Source organism: Myodes glareolus, chromosome 4, assembly GCF_982192425.1.
Source record: "Myodes glareolus chromosome 4, mMyoGla1.1, whole genome shotgun sequence".
In the NCBI taxonomy this organism is placed as follows: domain Eukaryota; kingdom Metazoa; phylum Chordata; class Mammalia; order Rodentia; family Cricetidae; genus Myodes; species Myodes glareolus.
Genome location: NC_142029.1, coordinates 16,949,330 through 16,967,817, shown reverse-complemented (window position 1 = coordinate 16,967,817; position 18,488 = coordinate 16,949,330). Strand labels below are relative to the sequence as shown.

The 18,488-nt window shown below is 45.7% G+C and overlaps 1 protein-coding gene across 1 annotated transcript in view; it reads left to right on the top strand.

The window, feature by feature from the left end:
* Positions 1-3,173: 3,173 nt before the first annotated feature.
* Positions 3,174-18,488, top strand: part of Pml (PML nuclear body scaffold) — a 32,086-nt gene continuing 16,771 nt past the window's right edge. The window contains exons 1-3 of the mRNA XM_048423554.3: positions 3,174-3,410; positions 5,158-5,618; positions 17,441-18,021. Of these exons, the coding sequence (XP_048279511.1) occupies positions 3,282-3,410; positions 5,158-5,618; positions 17,441-18,021 (1,171 nt within the window). The 5' untranslated portion in view covers positions 3,174-3,281. The remainder of the gene's footprint in view (positions 3,411-5,157; positions 5,619-17,440; positions 18,022-18,488) is intronic.

The following is an 18,488-nucleotide window of genomic DNA, read 5'->3' as shown; positions in this document are numbered from 1 at the left end:
ACTCCTCTGAACACAACACACTGACAAATGTATTTTTACCCCGATTTGGGCTTTTTCCTGGGCATAATTGGCAAAATGATCTTTTTTTTTGTTTCCCCACAGCCCAAAAAACAGAGCCTGTCATACAGAGTGCTGTACTTATTTGTTTAATGATGGCAGATCTGAGTCATGTGGACAAGGTGAGGTCAAAAGGCCTGAACTTTGGTATGAAAGAGAAATTCCATGTTCAGACACCTCAGGAAGCATGGCAGTGTGTGGTACTGGTGGTGATGGTGATGTTGGTGCTGCTGTTGTTGCTCCTGGTGCCAGTGGTGATGATGGTGGGTGTGGTCTTAGTAGCAGTGGCAGAGGCAGTGACAGTTGCAGTGGTGTGGTGGTGGTGGTGGAGGTGATGGTGATGGTGGTGGTGGTGGAGGTGGTGGTGGTACTGCTATTGCTGCTGGTGCTGGTGGTGGGGGTGGGGGTAGTGCTGGTGACGATGGTGGCTGTGGTGGCAGTAGCAGTGGGAGAGGCAGTGGCAGTTGCGGTAGTGGTGGAGGTGATGGTGGTGGTGATGGTGGTGATGGTGGTGGTGGTGGAGGTGATGGTGGTGATGGTGGTGGTGATGGTGGTGGCTGTGGTGGCAGTAGCGGTGTCAGAGGCAGTGGCAGTTGTGGTGGTGGAGGTGATGGTGATGGTGGTGGTGGTGGTGGCATTGGTGCTGGTGGTGGAGGTGCTTGTGGTGGAGGTGCTTGTGGTGGAGGTGGTGGTAGTGGTGGTGATGGTGGTGGTGGTAGTGGTGGAGGTGATGGTGGTGGTGGTAGTGGTGGAGGTGATGATGGTGGTGGTAGGGGTGGATGTAGCACAGAGGTATAAGACGGCAGAGCTATCACAGCATCGTATCAGACACCTTGATTCAGGTATTTGAATTAACTTGTCTTTCCATGGCTTTAGAAAGCCCAAATGAAAGGAGCAAATATACTCCAATGGGATGTTGGGGAGACTGTCAGGAGGCCATTTTATAAAACCAGCCAAAAATGAAGCTTTCTCAATTGTGCCTCCTGAGATCCCTGCCATAGCCCATTTCTAAGTCCCTCTGCTATGACAGCTGTACTGGCTAATTTAATGTCAACTTGATACAGGCTAGAGTCATCGAACAGGAAGGAACTCCATTTGAGAAAATGATTCCATAAGATTGGGCTGTAGGCAAACCGTAGACATATTCTTAATTAATGATGTAGAAGGGCCCATTCCATTGTACATTCTATAAGAAAGTAGGCTGAGCAAGCCATTGGGAGCAAATCAATAAACAAAACCCCTCCATGGACTCTGCATCAGGTCCTGCCTCTAGGATCTCACCCTGTTTGAGTCTCTGTCCTGGCTTCCTTCATTAATGGACTACAATGTGACAATGTAAGCAGATTAGACTCCTTTCCTCTCCAACTTACTTTTTCCTCATGGTGTTTCGTCACAACAATAAAAGGACAAGTTGGTACCAGGAGTGGAGTTTTAATTAATTCCAGATGTAGTCAAGTTGATGACCAAGAATAACCATCACAATTCCACCCCTTGTCAACTTGAGATACAATCATGTCTCCTTATGTTGTGATTAATTCCCAAATGAAAACAATAACAAGTCATAATAATACCTAAACATAACTATCCCATGTACAACTGCAAACACATTACATATTTAACAATGTAATAATTACACCTATCATAACTATTTCTCATACAAGTGCAAATGCATTATAAATTTAGGTGACAATGTCCCTGAGGGACATTCTTTTAGTATTTAGAACTTAAATATAATCATTGATATTCTCTTAATTGATGTTAACATAATCACATGATAAAGAAATTGAGGAAAGAAAACACAAATATTTGTATAAATATATTCTTAACAAAATATGACAGAAACAACTGTCCATTATACTTGACAGTTCTTGGTTTGATGGCCTAACTTTAAAGGCCAAGAAATACAGGTCAGCCTGGAGGTATGGGCCTTTTGCAAGGCTTCTCATAGTCTCTAGGATGTTGTGTCTCCCTTTAGCCTCTCCCTCATCTCAACTCTTAAGTATACAAAAGCAGGGACCTGTCATCATCCCGTTTGCTCTCTTTCATATAGGATCACAGCGTAGGATGGATGAACACAGAGCCAGAAAAATGGGTGGGAATAGATTGAAGTTGGAAGCCAAAGGCACCGGCCAGTGAGACTACCTACAGGTGTGCCTTTTCCACGCCCAGTGGGTTCTGAATTCCTTTTCCCTCAGAGCTAGCTTTCTGTCTCCTTGCTTTCTCCCCTGCGTCTGGCCAGTTCTTCCCCCTGCCTCCCTGCTCTCCACTGTTCACTAAACCCGCGTCTCTGAAGGCTTCATCCTGTTCTGTCCTTCACTGGTGTCCTCTCACCTGCCTCAGGTCCTCCTCTGCATCCCACAGCCGCTTCTCATAAGCCTCCTGACTCCTCAGGTCATCAGAGCGACACTGCTGACACCATGTCCCAAACCCTTCACCAACACTCCGATCATATATAGAACTGGTCAATCTTCCGCCCTATGGATTAATCTCCTCCTCTCGGGGATCGTTTTTTAGGAGTTCCAGCTCAGATCTGAAAATGGCCCTCCTTTCCAGATTCTCGTCTCTCTTTAGAGTGTCTCCGCAACCCTGAATCCCGGCACTTTCCACTACGTGTTCCATTCTCAGCTGAGGGATGCCTTTCCAGGCAGACCCATCCCAATACTGGGTCGAAGTCTCCATTTGGGGTGACTTGGTGGTTCTCTCAAAGAGGGGTTTATTTCTTAATAAAGAAAGAGTCTCTCAAAGAGGGGTTCTTAACTAGGGAGGCACAGAACTGTGTGGCGAGCTGAATAGCTCACAGACAGATCTGGAACAGAGAAGTGCCTCTATAGCCAGCCAGGCAGCTCTGCACCACTCCTGGCGTGCATAACGTGTGTGGCAGGATCTTCCGTTGTTGAGCAGTCAAACTCGCGATCTTTCTGCTACAGAGCCATGCCATCACGCTGGGCTTGTTTGTTTGCGTATTTGGTTAACCTTTCTGGTTCTACCCGAGGTGGCTCCAGAGCTCCCTACTCTTTCTCTTCTAACTCCCGAAGGGAGTTCAAAAACCAGTCCCTCCGCCCCTAGACACGCCCCAGTCATGTCTCACTTCCTCTCGGGAGGCGGGCCCTCAGCGGGTACCTCCCCGCTGGACAGCTCAGGCTATTCAGTTTTTTGCCTCAAGTCTGGGACTCCTCTCCCGCCCTCACAAACCCATTCCAGAAATCGAAACTGCACTGGTTTCCATGCAGAAGGCGCCCGAGTCCTCTGGATCTCCCGGTCTCCAACAAGACCCGGCCCTGGCCCCCACGCCCACCATGCCTCCTCCGGAGGACCCCTCCGAAGACCATGAACACAACCAAAGCCCCGCGGAGGTACTACTGGGTTAGGAGATGAAGGATTGTTAGGATTTTTTGTTTATTTAATCGTGGAGTTGAGAATGAAGGTTTTTATAAAGAAGGTAACTTAGTGTCCTAGAGAGATTCCAAGGTCCTGACCCTCCTGTCTGGGCAGTGGTAGGACGGATAGCATAGACTAAAAAGAGGAACCAGGATAAGTTAGGAGAGCCGTGGGTATAGTTGGATTGTAATGAGATGGGCCACTTCTACCCCCCAGGAGCCTTGTCTTTTAGTTCCTACCTCAGATGAAAATCGTTCAGGGAGACAGTCAGGGCAGGAGTCTCCTTTGCCGTAGCCTGAAGCTAAAGGCATGCCCCAAACATGACAAAATCATTTACACCCCCTCCCCCCAGCTGTGGTAGCGTATGCCAGGAGCAACAGTACTTGAGATATAGGTGCTGGAGTGAGGTGATAAGTTCCAGGCCAGCCTGGTCTACAAAGAGAGTTCAAGACTGCTAGAGGCGACACAGCAAGACCCTATTTCAAAACAATACAACAGAAATAGACAAAACTTGGCCCCGACCAAAGCGCTGTCTTGGCTAAAACCAAGGCAATTCATTTGGCTTCTCTCTCTTTTGATTTTCATAGATTTATTTTATGCATATGAAGTTTAGGGATGTTTTATTTTTATTTCCCTCAGGCAGGGCCTCACTAGACAGTCTTGGCAGGGCTGGAGCTCACTGTGTAAACCAGGCTGGCCTCAAACTCAGAGACCACCTGTCTTATCTTGAGAGAACAAGGAGCAAAGGTGTGTGCCACCATGCCCTGCTCGTGTGGCGTGTCCTAAGGAAGCCTAGTTCTTGGTTCTCCCTGAAGTTTTACCTCGACTTGTCATACTTAACCCCAAAGAAAAGCCTCTATCTCTTTGTTCTTTTCCTTTTCCCCTTCACAAAAGCTCAAATAAGGCCATATTGCCATAACTTTTTAATTATTGGCATCCTATAGCTAAGGATTAACAATACTATTTAGCATTTATGGGTATTTCTCATGTGCCAGGCACTGTACTGAGCACTTTGTGTCCTTTAAACAATAGCTATAATTTCTGTTTCTATGAACTTAACTATTCTAATATTTTATATAAATGGAATTGCACAGTATTTCTCACTTCATGGCATATTTCACTTACCATAATGTTCATCCATGTTGTTGCATGTAATCAGAATTTCATTTCTTTTAAAGGTTGAATAATATTCCATTATATGTGCAGACACGTTTTGTTCATGAATTCATGTGCTAAACAGTACTTGGGTCGCTGTGACTCTTGTGGCTAATGCCGCTGGACACATTCGTATATAAATACCTGCTTGGAATTTTCGCCCAGTTCTTCTGGGTGTATATGAAAGGTGGAAGTTCTGATCCTATAGTAATTCTATGTCTAACTTTTGACGACCAGCCCCAGCAGTTGTGGGAGTTTGGCACGTTAGTGTATCTGATTTCCAAACTTGAGTTCTTTGAATGCAAAGATATATCCAGACTTCTATCTCAGGGCCTACTAGTGAGTTTAGTGGTATGTAGATAGGTGCCGGGTAAATTGTCCAGTGAGAGCAAGGCCTGAGTAAATGAAGAAATGGGGTGCCGATAAGCCAGAGCATGATCCAATGACTCCCTAGAATGGAATGCGAGGTCCTTTCCATTCCAGCTTCCAGCTCAAGGGATGGGATGGGCGAGCAGTGGGGGAATTCTGGGCTTTCTGTAGGCCTCATTTCTCTCTTTGGTTCATCAGCAAACCTTGAAGGAGGAATTCCAGTTTCTGCGCTGCCTGGGCTGCCAGGCGCAAGCCAAGTGCCCCAAGCTGCTTCCTTGCCTGCACACGCTGTGCTCTGGATGCCTGGAGGCGCGGGGTTTTCAGTGCCCTATCTGCCAGGCACCGGGGGCCGACCCTCCTGCGGAAGCCCTGGATAACGTGTTCTTCGAGAGCCTGCAGCGGCGCCTGGCGGTGTTCCGGCAGATCGTGGATGTGCAGGCTGCGTGCACCCGCTGCAAAGAGTCGGCTGACTTCTGGTGTTTCGAATGCGAGCAGCTCATGTGCAACAAGTGCTTCGAGGCGCACCAGTGGTACCTCAAACACGAGGCCCGTCCCCTGGCCGAGCTCCGCGACAACTCAGTTCGCGAATTCCTCGACGGTACGCGCAAGTCCAACATCTTCTGCTCCAATACCAACCATCGCACCCCTGCGCAAACCAAGTGAGTGGAGCATCCTGAAGCCAGGGGTGGGAATTTAAGGGAGCCTCGTCACTCAAAATGGGGTCCGCTGGCTTGTGGTCTCTCCTAATGTCCGTCTGAAATATATAATGCTGCAGTCATCCTTTCGCCCTTATCTAGTATGTCTTTAGGACAAAATTTTTCAGAGCGCCTTTGCAAGTGAGGTGTAAAAACAGTACGTTTTAGTACATGCCACCGAATTTTAAATGTCTTAAGAGTGGACTCTTCTTCGGGGTCCCAGGGAATCTCAGTAAGACTGGATGTTAAGATTAGGGGCAGGTAAATGGTGTCTGGAAATTTGAAACTGTATCATCTGGGAGCGCTGTCTAAAAATGTCTATATGGAAAGAACAAAGAAAAAGAAAAGAGAAATTCACTTACAATTATTTTTCGTTAAACAGCGTATTTTAATTTTATGTTTACATAGAAATATATTTATATGACTTACAAACAAAATGTGTACTAAATAAAAGTGCCATCTCTAGTCCATTCCCATCTGCTTAGTTTTCAACACTTCCCCTCCTCCACAGAGCAGCTGCCATTACTGATTTTGAATGCTTGTAAGCTTCTTTGTGAATATTCATGCAGGTAGGGTAACTTTATAAGGGCTTGTTTCTGCTTTTTTAGCCAATAAGGTAGTATATGATAAATGAACTTTTGACACTCAGAAGTAGATTGCTTGCATACGGTTCTGCCTAATAGGGCTGGTAGTTCTTGGAAAATCAATAGGCAACAGAAAGTATTTCCTCATTTGGGACACCCCTTAACCTATGGACTCTGCAGGAGCTCACTTCCTGCCCAGAATCTCAGAGGAGTGCTGCCCCCTGCTGGGTTCCTTAGAGTACCCTGCCACTTAATTTGTGTTTCACTGTGAGTGTTAAGATCAAAAGGCTTAAAAAAAAAAAAAAAAAAAAAAAGATCAAAAGTCTTTTCTGTCTGTTTATTGGCCCTGGTATTTCTTCCTTTGTGAATTGCCAGTTTGGAGTCCTGTTCGCTTTGCCATTGAGGAGTTTGTCCCTCTGTTGTGGTTTTATTTCACTTAGTAGGTGGTATTGTATTTAAGAACACCTCTTTAGTTTTAGGCAATCAATCATCAGTCCCTCTTTCTGATGGCATACGGCTCTGATGCAGACCAAGGAAGAGCTCATGCCTATGACCTCTATATGCTCTATGGTCTTTTGATATGAGAAGTTAAATGAACGTCTTTTCTTTTGAACTGAATTTTGGTTCTTGGGAGGAATAACTCAACTTAGATCTTGATATACTATTAATTTCATTCCTAGCTAGGTTATATTTTGAATTATTTTAATTAGGCTATTCTCTGTAACCATAAGTATAATCAGCTTAGTCTGATGTATGTATGGTTTCTGTGTTAGGTTTTTTTTTTGTCTGTTTTATACTAATCTCTTGTCATCTTTCATTTCTTTGAGCATGATAATGCAGTCCTTCATAATAGAGGGGATGATTGATCCCCCAGTTCCCCAGAGAAGTGCTTATTTTTCTGCAAACTCTAAGCCACTGCAAGATTGCTCATGAGCCAGGCTATCTTTAATACCAGCACTAGGGTAGCAGAGGCAGGCAGATCTTGGTGAGTTTGAGGACAGTTTAGTCCACATAGCAAGTTCCAGGCTAGCCAGTGCTACATAGTGAGACCTTGACTCTTAAAAATTTACTTATAGCCGGGTAATGGTGATGCATACCTTTAATCCCAGCCCTTGAGAGGCAGAAGCAGGCAGATCTCTGTGAATTCGAGATCAGCCTGGTCTATAAGAGATAGTTCCAGGACAGACTCCAAAGCTACAAAGATACCCTGTCTTGAAAAACAAACAAACAAAAAAACAACAACAAAAATTACTTATAATGCTAAAAGTTATAAATGCCATGTAAATGGTTTTTATACTTTAATATTTGGGAATAATGATTTTTAAAAGTCTATAAAAGTACAACATGAATTTTATGTGTGTGTGTATGTATGTGTATATGTGGACTCACATGCACATACAGGTGCATGTGTGTGCTCACGTATGTAGAGACCAGGGGATAATTTTGTTCTTTTTTTTTAACTAGTAGTTATGGAAAAAATTGCTTTTTGTTTGTTTTGTTTTGTGTTTTCACCAACCTCACTGCTATGAATAACCCACAATTTCCCTTTGACCACAAGCCAAAATAAACCATCCTGGACTTTGTCATTGAGCTGAACTGTAGTTCATGCTGGGGAGCAGCCCAAGAGGTGGCTTTAAACTGGAGTTAGGGTCTGCCTCAGGTCGTTGGCATGCCTGTGGAGTGGATTGTTCCGGTCCGCCATCATGTTAAGCCTGTAGTGGGCCATGTTCTCTGTTAAGTGTTGTTGTCTGAGTACAAACAGACCCGGCCTTGCATTCTTGAGTATCCATGGTGGACAAACAGAAACAGCTGTGAGCAGCAAAGGCTGGTGAGCAAAGGTCTGGCTGTCTCACTACCTGCCCTTCACTCACGCCTGTGTTTTCTCAGTGACTCTGATTACACTGCTCTTCTGTGATGTCCCCTTGACAGTATTACCTGCTCAGGACACTGATATCTAGTATGTGGGCAGAAGGAAGAAAGGCTTAAAGGTCTAGATTACAGAAAGCTACCTGCTGGGCCTGGGTGGACAGAGGGGCAGTGTCTGAGAGGGCGTCATAAGAGGGTGACTTAGGGTAGCAGTGCCCCTGCTGGAAGGAAAGAAAGGCCAGGAGGTGCAGGAGAGAGTACGGGAGAATCTGCGAGTCTTAGAAATTGCCCTATACAGGGATAGGGAAGATGAGCTGGCGTCAGACACATGGAGCTTGGGAGAAGTTATGATTTTAGTCCACACTTTCCAGAACGTTCAACCTGCTCATCTTCCTCCTTTTTTTCCATGCGCACCCTCTTGTCATGTCGCTGAGTTCCCTGTAGAGTGTTAGCGAGACAAAGGAGTATGCGGTTGGAAGCTTGCTGCTTGAAGTCATGGCTAGATTCTCTCCCTGCACTCTGGTTGTGTCTCAAGTGGGCAGCTTTGGCAGCCGTTCGACCAATAGCCTCTGCTACTGAAAGGCCAGGTTTTCACCATTTCCCCAACGAAGGATGAATGGAGTCCGTAAGCTACAATTGCTCGTTTAATTTTCTTTAGATCAGTCATACTTATGGGCTCCCATGTATATTCTTTGACAACCTTAGGGTAGATACTTTTTCTACCTTGGAGCCAGATACTTTTTCTGTTGTTATTACTGGAAAGGCAGGCAGAACTCTGGGGAAGCTATCCCAGAGATTTTTACGTACCGACAAGGTTAAATTTTGTCTTTGGAACTTTTGTTCCTGATCAATAATTTCCTCAGTCTTTTCAGATCTGTTTACCACTGCCTTTTGCAATGTCTGGATCTCCTGTCCAGTGTTCTGCTCTAATGCCCCCGTTCGACTGCATTCTTATTTCTATTTCACTCCTGTTCATAAGGATTTTGACAGGACTTCTTACCATGTGTTGGGTGTGTTCAGAAACTGAAGTATAGAATCTGGAGGGAAAAGGAAGCTCCCTTAGGAAATTGAGATCTATGAGAAGGGGGAGGGAAGGGAAAGACTGGATCTCACACTGTCAGAGCCTGGGAGACCTGGAGGCTCACCTGGGAGGTCTTCCACCTATAAGTGATAAGGATCTAGGACTCTCTGTGTCTGAATGTTTGAGCCTAAAGTTTGATGGATCAGGGTGAGGGAATTCATCCAGGGCATTAAAGTCTGTAGGCAGGTACAATAGTTGTATGGGAAAAAAAATGGAATACTTACTAATCAAATCAAAGAAGTGTGATGAGGGCAAGGCAATGGCGGTCCATATCTTTAATCCCAGCACTCAGGAGGCAGAGGCAAGCAGATCTCTGTGAGTTCGAGGTCAGCCTGGTCTATGGAGTAAGTTCCAGGACAGCCGGGGCTACACAGAGAAACCCTGTTTTGAAAAAAATAAAAAATAAATTTAAAAAATGTGATGGGATCAGAAGCCCTGCAGAAAGTCTCCAAGGCAAGGAGCTGGAGTGGTTGGCAACAGGTGACGGGTGACAGAAAGGCAGCTCCGGGCCGGAACTATTGACATCCAGTAGCAAAGCTGTGACAGAGCAGCGAGAGCTGGACTGCTGCTGAGGGGCCAGGCTGATGGTTGCGCTTAGCAGTGGGACGGCAGTGAGCAAGCCAGGTGCCTTCTCCTGGCTCTCGTTAACCCTCTGGGAGAAGAAGCTACCTAAGCTTTTAGTGCATTGTGTCTTCTTGGGGCTCATGATGTTACTGAGATTGATGTCTGGCCAGGGAGGAGCACCACCGGATGGGGGGAGCATCATCGCATGGGGGAGGAGCACCGCCGCATGGGGGAGGAGCACTGCCGGATGGCAGAAGAAAGACTGCTGCCAGCAGGTGGCCAACATGGCAGAAAGAATAGTAAATGACTCCTTCCTCAGTTTTTAAAATATACTTACCCAGGAAACTTGGCTTCAGACCCAGTAATAACCATACTCCATTTGGTAGGATGCTATGGGTATAAAAGAGATTCTTCCACACATCCGGCCATTGTGATGTATCAGAGGAAAAAAAAAAAAGAATTTAAAATAACTCAAGGTAAGATCAGGGTCAGGGTGTTAGTCCCTGGAAAGGCTGAATTCTCTGCTGCAGCGGTGGCATTGGGCTTAGCTGCTCGGAGATGGGGCATGGAGACTCTGGACAGTGTGGAAGAATGGTTAATCGTGAGACTTAATGGTGACAGGCTTTTCTCATTGATTCCTAACTCATAAAACGGAGCTAACTGGAACCACGTCTGTCTGTCTGTCCCTCCGCCACTGAATAATCATTTAGTGAGGCAGCAGTCTACTTCATGCTGGGCCTTGAAGCAGCTGTTGCTGAGCAAATGAGAATCGGTGTCTTTGAGGCCTGAAGGCTGTGCTGAGCACACACCGCAGAGTGCTCCCTGGTGAGGAGGCATAGGCCCCAGGAGACGGTGTCAGATACAGGACCAGGCAGGTTGAAGGAGGAAGACCTTGTTTTGACTGTGAGGAGATTGAGAGGCAGTTTTTAAATCATACTTGGAGAGTTCCATGAGTTCCAGGAGAAAGAGTTTGTAATAATGAGTGAGACAAGAGAATCTTCTGGAGGAGCTCATATTCTAAACCCGGAAAAGTGGTCTGGCGCCTGACCCCCAGCCAGATTAGATAGCAGATTGTGCCACCAGGAAGGTCTCTGTGTTTCTGTGGCCTGGTTGTCTGCCAAGGCCACTCCATTTACAAAGGGCTCTTTCCCCAGGGTTGCCAGAGTATTTCAAGAGCTAGAGAGGTCACATACAGTGAACCTTGAGTCCTGAGAGACAGCATATTCACAGCTGGTTTCAGAATTATCACCGGTGGGTCGAGTACTATGCTTGAAAAGCTTCTCGGAATGCTAGGGGCCATGCAGCTTGGCCTATGCCAAAGTCACACTTTCTCAAAGTTCATGGGTGTATCCTCCTTAAAAGGAAGTCTGATTCCATGCTGGTGTTAGAGGGGAAATACCTTCAATGTGTCTCAGAAAAATGGCTACTGCAAAGGAATCAAAGAAAATAAAATGTCAGGTATGGACAGAAACGAGGGCAAAGGACAGATTTGTAGCCAGTATCATGCAAAGCCACAGAACTGAGTGTTCTGAGCTAATTCCACCTTCCTTCCTGCTGTGGTAGAGCACCAGTCCATCTTCTGAGATGTTCTCCTGTTGTGTCTTAATCCTGAACCGCCTGCTAAGACTGTTTCCACTGCCCAAAGGAGATGGAAATGGAAGGTGAAGAAGTTCGTAGGAACTAACCCAGAAGGAGGGCTCAGCGCACCCAGGGACAGAACTGGATGAAGGACTCCTGGCTGCAGTCTGCCTCTCCTGCCCTGCTGGCCTTCCCCTTCCCACTGCCTGTCGTTAGCAGAAGGACCCTGCAGGTTGCTTATTTAGAGTACAGAGTGTGCTTTCCTTTAGAACTGTACTGTTAAAAGGAAGCATGCTGTTAAAGCAATGTAAAGTTTCATTTTCCTTGAATTTAACAGAAAAACAAATTAGACTTGCCAAGTTCAAAGTATGTTTAGGGCCTGGGGATACAGCTCAGTGGTAGAGTATCTGCTAAGTTCTGTGAGGTCCTGGGTTTGATCCCCAGTCACCATAAAGGGAAGAAAAAAGACGGGGTGGGGGGAGAGACAGAGAGAGAGAGAGAGACAGAGAGAGAAAGAGAAAGAAGCACCACCCTTCCAAAAAGATTCCTCTAAGATCATCTTTTTTTAAACCTCAATGCCTAGACTTTAAAAAATTATCAGAGGGGCTGAGAAGATGACCCAGTGGATAAGAGCACTTGCTCCCAAGCCTGTTGACCTAAGTTTGATCCAACAAGCCACATGGTAGGAAGAGAGAAATGATTCTTGCAAGTTGGAAAGTTGTCTGATCTCCACACATAAGCTATCTCCTCTGACCTACACACACACACACACATACACACACACACCTTTAACAAAAGCTATCGAAGTCTGTTTGTACTAAAGTACTCCCTCTTGGTATCAATGGACTCCAATGCTCTGTTCCCGTCCTAGCAGCTTTGTTTCCACATCAACATAGGCCATTTTACATTAGCACCATGATCCCCACATTGTTGTGTTTTCTTTTTGCCACAATGACGATGGAATCTGGGATAAGTGTTTACCGCCTCTAAACTACATGCTGCCAACACCCAGATTCTGTGTTTTGGTTGCGCTCTTGACTGAAGAAACATTGCCAGTAAATATTTTCCTTCAAGGAGGACTTCTGTGTTCCAGGACATTTTCTTAATTAGTGGTTGATGTGTGAGGACCCTGAGTTCTATAAGAAGGCAGGTTGAGCAAGCCAGAGGAAGCAAGCCAGTAAGCAGCATCCTCCATGGCCTCTGCATCAGCTCCTGCCTCCGGGTTCCCGCCCTGTGTGAGTTCCTGTCCTGACGTCCTCCTGTGATGAACAGTGCTGTGGAAGTGTGAGCAGAACAAGCCCTGTCCGCCCCGGGTTGCTTTGGTCATGGTGTTTCACCACAGCAATAGAAACCTGAGACACCCAAGCTGTCTTGACAGTGAACATTTCGTATCAGGTTATTCGGGAACTTGTCAGACTCCATCAGTCTCAAACTTCAGGGACATTTTCCTACATTGCTCTGCTTTCTCCTCACTTTCTGCCTTCTTACCTTTTTCTTGCTTTGCTACCATAAATCTCATGCCTTTTAGTTTATTTTTCCAGTGTTTTTTAATTAATAACCTAAAAGTATCACTACACTTGAAAGGAAACTTACTTAACATCATTTGAGTGGGTAACCAACATTAGAACTACCATATACAGGCAAAACCACATGATAGTCATTTTTATAGCTTACTTGATAACTCCAGAATTGTTCGTGTTACATAGGGAATCATTGTCTATTTTGTATAACACCAGATTCTGTTAATGTTTAATGATGAATTTTGGTCATTGAATTTTGTAACAAATTTCTGCCATGGCGTATCTTACACTTTGGAAATATTCTGCCAAAACTGTTAAGGTTAGTGTGGCATTCAAGATGGGCATAAGTAAATGGCAGAGTTGGCTATTTTTATATATGTATACAATAGAGTGGCATGCTGTTATCTTTCTCTCTTACTGAATATCCTTTTTTAGCTCATGGCCTTAACCAATTATTTTGGATATTTTTTTTCTTCTTTTTTCTTTTTTTGGTTTTTTGAGACAAAGTTTCTCTGTAGCTTCGGAGCCTGTCCTGGGACTAGTTCTTCAGGCTGGCCTTGAACTTGTGTGTATGTGTACATGCCTATGTGTGCATGCCTGTGTGTATGTATACATGACTGTGCATGCTTGTGTGTATGTGTCTTTGGCTGTGTGTGTGTGTATGTGTGTGTGTGCATGACTGTGTGTGTGTTTGTGACTGTGACTGGAAGTTGATGTTAGTGTCTTCTTTGATTGTTTTCCACCTTACTTTTTGAGACAGAGTCATGGATTCTGGGGCTCCCTAATTCAGCCAGACTGACAGGCTGCAAACTCCAGGGATCCACCTGTGTCTGCCCCCACCTTGCCTTGCTTTTTATGTGAGTGCTCAGAATCCAAACTCAGGCCCCTTGCTTGAGCAGTGAGCACTGTACCTACTAAGCAGTCTTCCCAGCCCCCAAATTCATCTTTCTTGCAACATTTTTAAAGATTTATTTATATATTATGTATTCGGTGTTCTGCCTGCATGTATCCCTGCAGGCCAGAAGAGGGCACCAGATCATATTACAGATAGTTGTGAGCCACCAGGCTTGGTGCCTTCTTCCTGCTCCCCATGCCAGGACATTGACTGATTGATTGTGTACTTGTGCCTGTGTGCACTTGCCACAGCACAGATGTGGAGGTCAAAGGTCAGCCCAAAGAGGTTGGGGTTTTTCTTTGCCACAGAGCTCTAATTTGGTGGTCAGGTTTGATAGCTCCCACCTTTACCTGCTGAGCCATCTCATTGGCCCCACTTTTCTGCTTTAAAGACTAACTTCTAATGTGTTTTTGTTATTTTCTTCATATAAAGCATACATATTTCTTGCTAGTATGCCTAAGTATTTTGTAACAATTTGGACTATTGTTGTGAATGGAACCCCCACCCACCCTGATTTGTTTTTATTTCCTTTGATGAAGCAGAATTAAGTGTTCTCTCTCTCTCCCTCTCTCTCCCTTTTTTCTGTCTTCTCCCCCTCTCTTCCTCTTCCACCTTCTCCCTCTCCATCTCCTTTCTCTCTCTCTCTTTCAATTCTGGTGGAATACAGCCATTTTGCTGAGTAATTTCTTGTTGACTCAGTAGTTTTTTAGTTAATTCTTTTGTATATTCTGGGAGGAAACAACTGGTCTTTTGCCCTTCTGGAGACACAACTCTCTGTCTTGACTAGATCTGTTCTTGGCACAGAACCCTGTGTAGATGCCCATCTCACCTCCGACTGTTTCATAGTGCCAAGCACACAGTACGGACTCAGTGAGTGTCCCTCAGACGTGGGGGAAGGGACCACCTGGCTAAGATGATTATTCCTGCATGATGGAGTTACCCTGATTCGGGGTCGGCCCTTCACCTTCTCAGAGAGTTAGGGGCTTTGGAAGTTGTGACCTGCGAGCGGCATCAGCCTGAGGTACAGCCCTCCGCTCCATTGCTGCTCCAGTCTGGCTCTCGCTAGGTAGCAGGAGACTCCATGCATGGAAGAGCTGCATGCTTGCAGCCGGTTCTCTTCCCACACTCTGGGCTCTCTGGGAATCCTTTGCTGTCTTGGAATAAGCCTCCATCGAGGGCAGAAGCAATTATCTCTTTGAGTGGTCTGGGGAGAGTGAGGACCAGGGTCTAACCAGCAGCTCTATTGATAGTTCCGCGTCATGTTGATCTTGGTAACAGAAGCCAAATTGACCCCAGGTAAGACCTTTCCCCAGAACTCAAATGAGCTTTTTCTTAACGTCAGGGGTGAGAGTAAATTCTGGAATATCTTTGGAGAAGTAGCTGAAAGTATCTTTCCTAGGAACTTTTGAAGCAAGAGCATTATGATGGTTAAGAGCGTGGACCTGGCTCCTGCGTTAATTTCCTGTTGCCGCTATAATGAATCGCCACATGCTCAGAGGTTTACAACAATAACAGATCCCTTGTCTTGTCCCTCTGGACTTCAAATGTTTTAAATGGGTCTGAGACAAAATCAAAGTGCCACCAGAGCTTGACCCCCTTGGCAGACTTGGGATAATCCGTTCTGGTTTCTGTGCTGCCCATGTTCCTTGGCTCGTGTTCCCGTCCATCTCCAAAGCCAACAGGAGAGCGTCGCTCCAGCCTCTGCTCCCATCAGCTTCTCTCTCGCTCCTCCGCTGCCCTTCTTTCTTTTATGACAACTCTTGATTACACCCAGATAACTTAGGATAATCTCTCAATCTTAAAATTCCTTTTAAACATCTTTTTTAAAGGTGTATTTATTTGTGTGTTTTGACTGCATGTATGCGTGCCCATGTGTGCTTGGCCCACAGAAGTAAGAAGAGAGCATCGATCTGGAACAGGGCTTACAGATGTCGTGAGTCACCGTGTGGGTGCTGGGAATCAAACTGGGGAACTCTGGAAGAGTACCAAGTACTCTAAACTTCTGAGCCTTCTCTGCAGCTCCTATAACCTCAAGTTTCTTAATTTAAACACACGTTTTGGTTTTTGAGACAGGGTTTCTCTGTGAGCTTTGGTGCCTGTCCTGGAACTCACGCAGTAGACCAGATTGGCCTTGAACTCACAGAGATTTGCCTGCTTCTGCCTCCCAAGTGCCGGGATTAAAGGCGTGCACCACCACCACCCGGTTTAATCACACATTTAAAGTCTTCTCACTTTGTAACATATTCAAAAATTAGGTAGAATGGCTACAGAAAATGCTGTGAAAGTTTCTGTTAGCCTATATATTAAATTGACTAATAAAAACTATATGTATATTTATCATATACACCATGATACTGTGATATACCTTGTAGAACTGGGAAAATTCAACTAATTAGAATATCCATGACATCACATACTTACCATTAATTAATATGTTTACATGCATAAAATATTAAGATAGAGATATACATTCTTTGATCTAGCAATCTATTTTTTGGACTCTATTTCATAGAGAGAAAGGAACCCATATATTAGGCTGCCTAACATGATGTTATGCTATTAAATCACCATTCACACCAGTCAAAAATAGAAGGGAGAGAGAAGAAAAACAGAAAGAAAATGCACAAACAGGAAATCACATGAGTGTTTGTGAAAAGGGAGCCTGTTGAATCAAACAATTGTACATGTAGCTATAAAGGAGCTCTTAAAAAAACATTAAGTTTGTCCCTATGGACCTAAAGGAATGTCCCGAATGAAAGAGTAGAGAAGGAAGTTACCAGGTACTTGTAGTATGGTTTTATTTTTTAAGTACAAACATTAACCCAGCACTTTGCTTAGCTGTAAGTCTTGGTTCCTTCATCTGTGAAAAGAGAATAGTAAAAGTACCCGGCCAGTGCTTCCAAAGGTGGAGTGACAGGCACAGCAGGTGCTTCAGAGATGGGATGTGGAGAGGTAGGAGGAAGAAACCATCCCATACTCAGCTGACGCCTGAGTGGGCAGGCCGGGGTCAGAGCTAGAGTTAGGGCATGTTGTTAGGGGATGCTAAGAAATGGCGGGCCAGGAGGGCCAGGCAGGCCAGGAGGGCCGGGCAGGCCGTTCGGTGGTGGTACTCCAGCGTTTGGGAGGCAGAGGCAGGCAAATCTCAATGAGTTTGAGGCCAGCCTTGTCTACAAAGTGAGTTCCAGGACAGCCAGCACTGTTGCACAGTGAGAGAAACACTATTTTGAAAAACCAAAAAGAAAAAAAATAAAAAGAAAGAAAGGAAGGAAGGAAGGAAGAAAGAGGAAGGAATGACAGAAAGTGGTTTTTGGTTTTTTTTTTTTTTTGTGTATGTCTGCATTGCTGCATAGGTAGAGGAATTGTTACTGTGGTACTGTGGTCATTTTTTTAACTTTTTAAAAAATGTGTGTATGTGTGTGTGGGTGCACATGTGCTATGGCATGCATGTAGAAGCCAGAGGACAGTTTGCACACGTTGGTTGTGTCTTTCCACCATATAAGTTCTGGGGAATCAAACTCGGTTGTCAGGCTTGCCTGTGAGCGCCTTTACTCCCTGAACTTGCTGGCCCTGTAGTAGCTTTTTTATTGTCTTGTATTTTATGGATAGATTCGGTATCATAACCATAGCCATAGACACTGAGTAGGAAAAAACATAAGCTGAGAAATAGCATGTCCTAAGTGGGTCTCATGTATCCGCAGCATCTACTGCCGAGGCTGCGCCAAGCCTCTGTGTTGCGCATGTGCAATCCTGGACCGCAGCCATGGCACTCTCCAGTGCGACATTGGCGAGGAGATCCAGCAGTGGCATGAGGAACTGGGCACCATGACGCAGGCGCTGCAGGAGCAGGAAAGGACCTTCGACAGTGCTCACTCGCAGATGCGCTCGGCCATAGGCCAGCTGAAGCAGGCACGCACAGACGCTGAGGAGCAAATCCGCTCCCGTGTTCGCCAAGTGGTAGAGCATGTGCAGGCGCAGGAGCGGGAACTGCTCGAGGCAGTGAATGCACGCTACCAGCGTGACTACCAGGAAATAGCTGGTCAGCTGGGCCACCTGGAAGCTGTGCTGCAGCGCATCCGCACTGGTGAGGCGCTGGTCAAGAGGATGAAGCTCTATGCCTCCGACCAGGAGGTGCTGGACATGCACGCCTTTCTGCGCAGGGCACTCTGCCGCCTGCGCCAGGAGGAGCCCCAGAACCAGCAAGTCCAGCTGCGCACCAGCGGCTTCGAGGAGTTCAAGATGTGTCTGCAGGACCTCATCTCCTGCGTCACCCCAAGGACAGGTAAGTGCTGAGACCACACTTATGGACAGCTGGTTTGACATTTAAAGGTCCCATGCTTCACTGCTGCCCCTAGGGGACAGCAAGACAGAAATGATGATCTCTGGTAGATGAAAGAGAACTATCAAGCCTTAGGTTCCAGAGGACAGGATAAAAGAACAGGATGACTTCCTGTGGCAGGCACCCAGAGGAGGCACTTTGCTAACTTATACAACTCTGTGGAATAGATGTGACTTTGTCAACCTTGGGAAACGTGGAAATTGAGAAGCTGCTGAGCTGAGAACCGGATGTGGTATCATTGCAGCACACTCTAGGGGTCTCCTAAGTCCCCTCACCCAGGAAAAGAGTAATCAACTGGGGTGTAAGGTTAGGAGAGAAGGGGGCTCAGAAAACCTAGCAGTGAGGTACTTAGTCTGACCAAAAGAAAGAACTCTCCTAAAAAGAAGCAGCCAACTGCCGGTCTCTAGGTT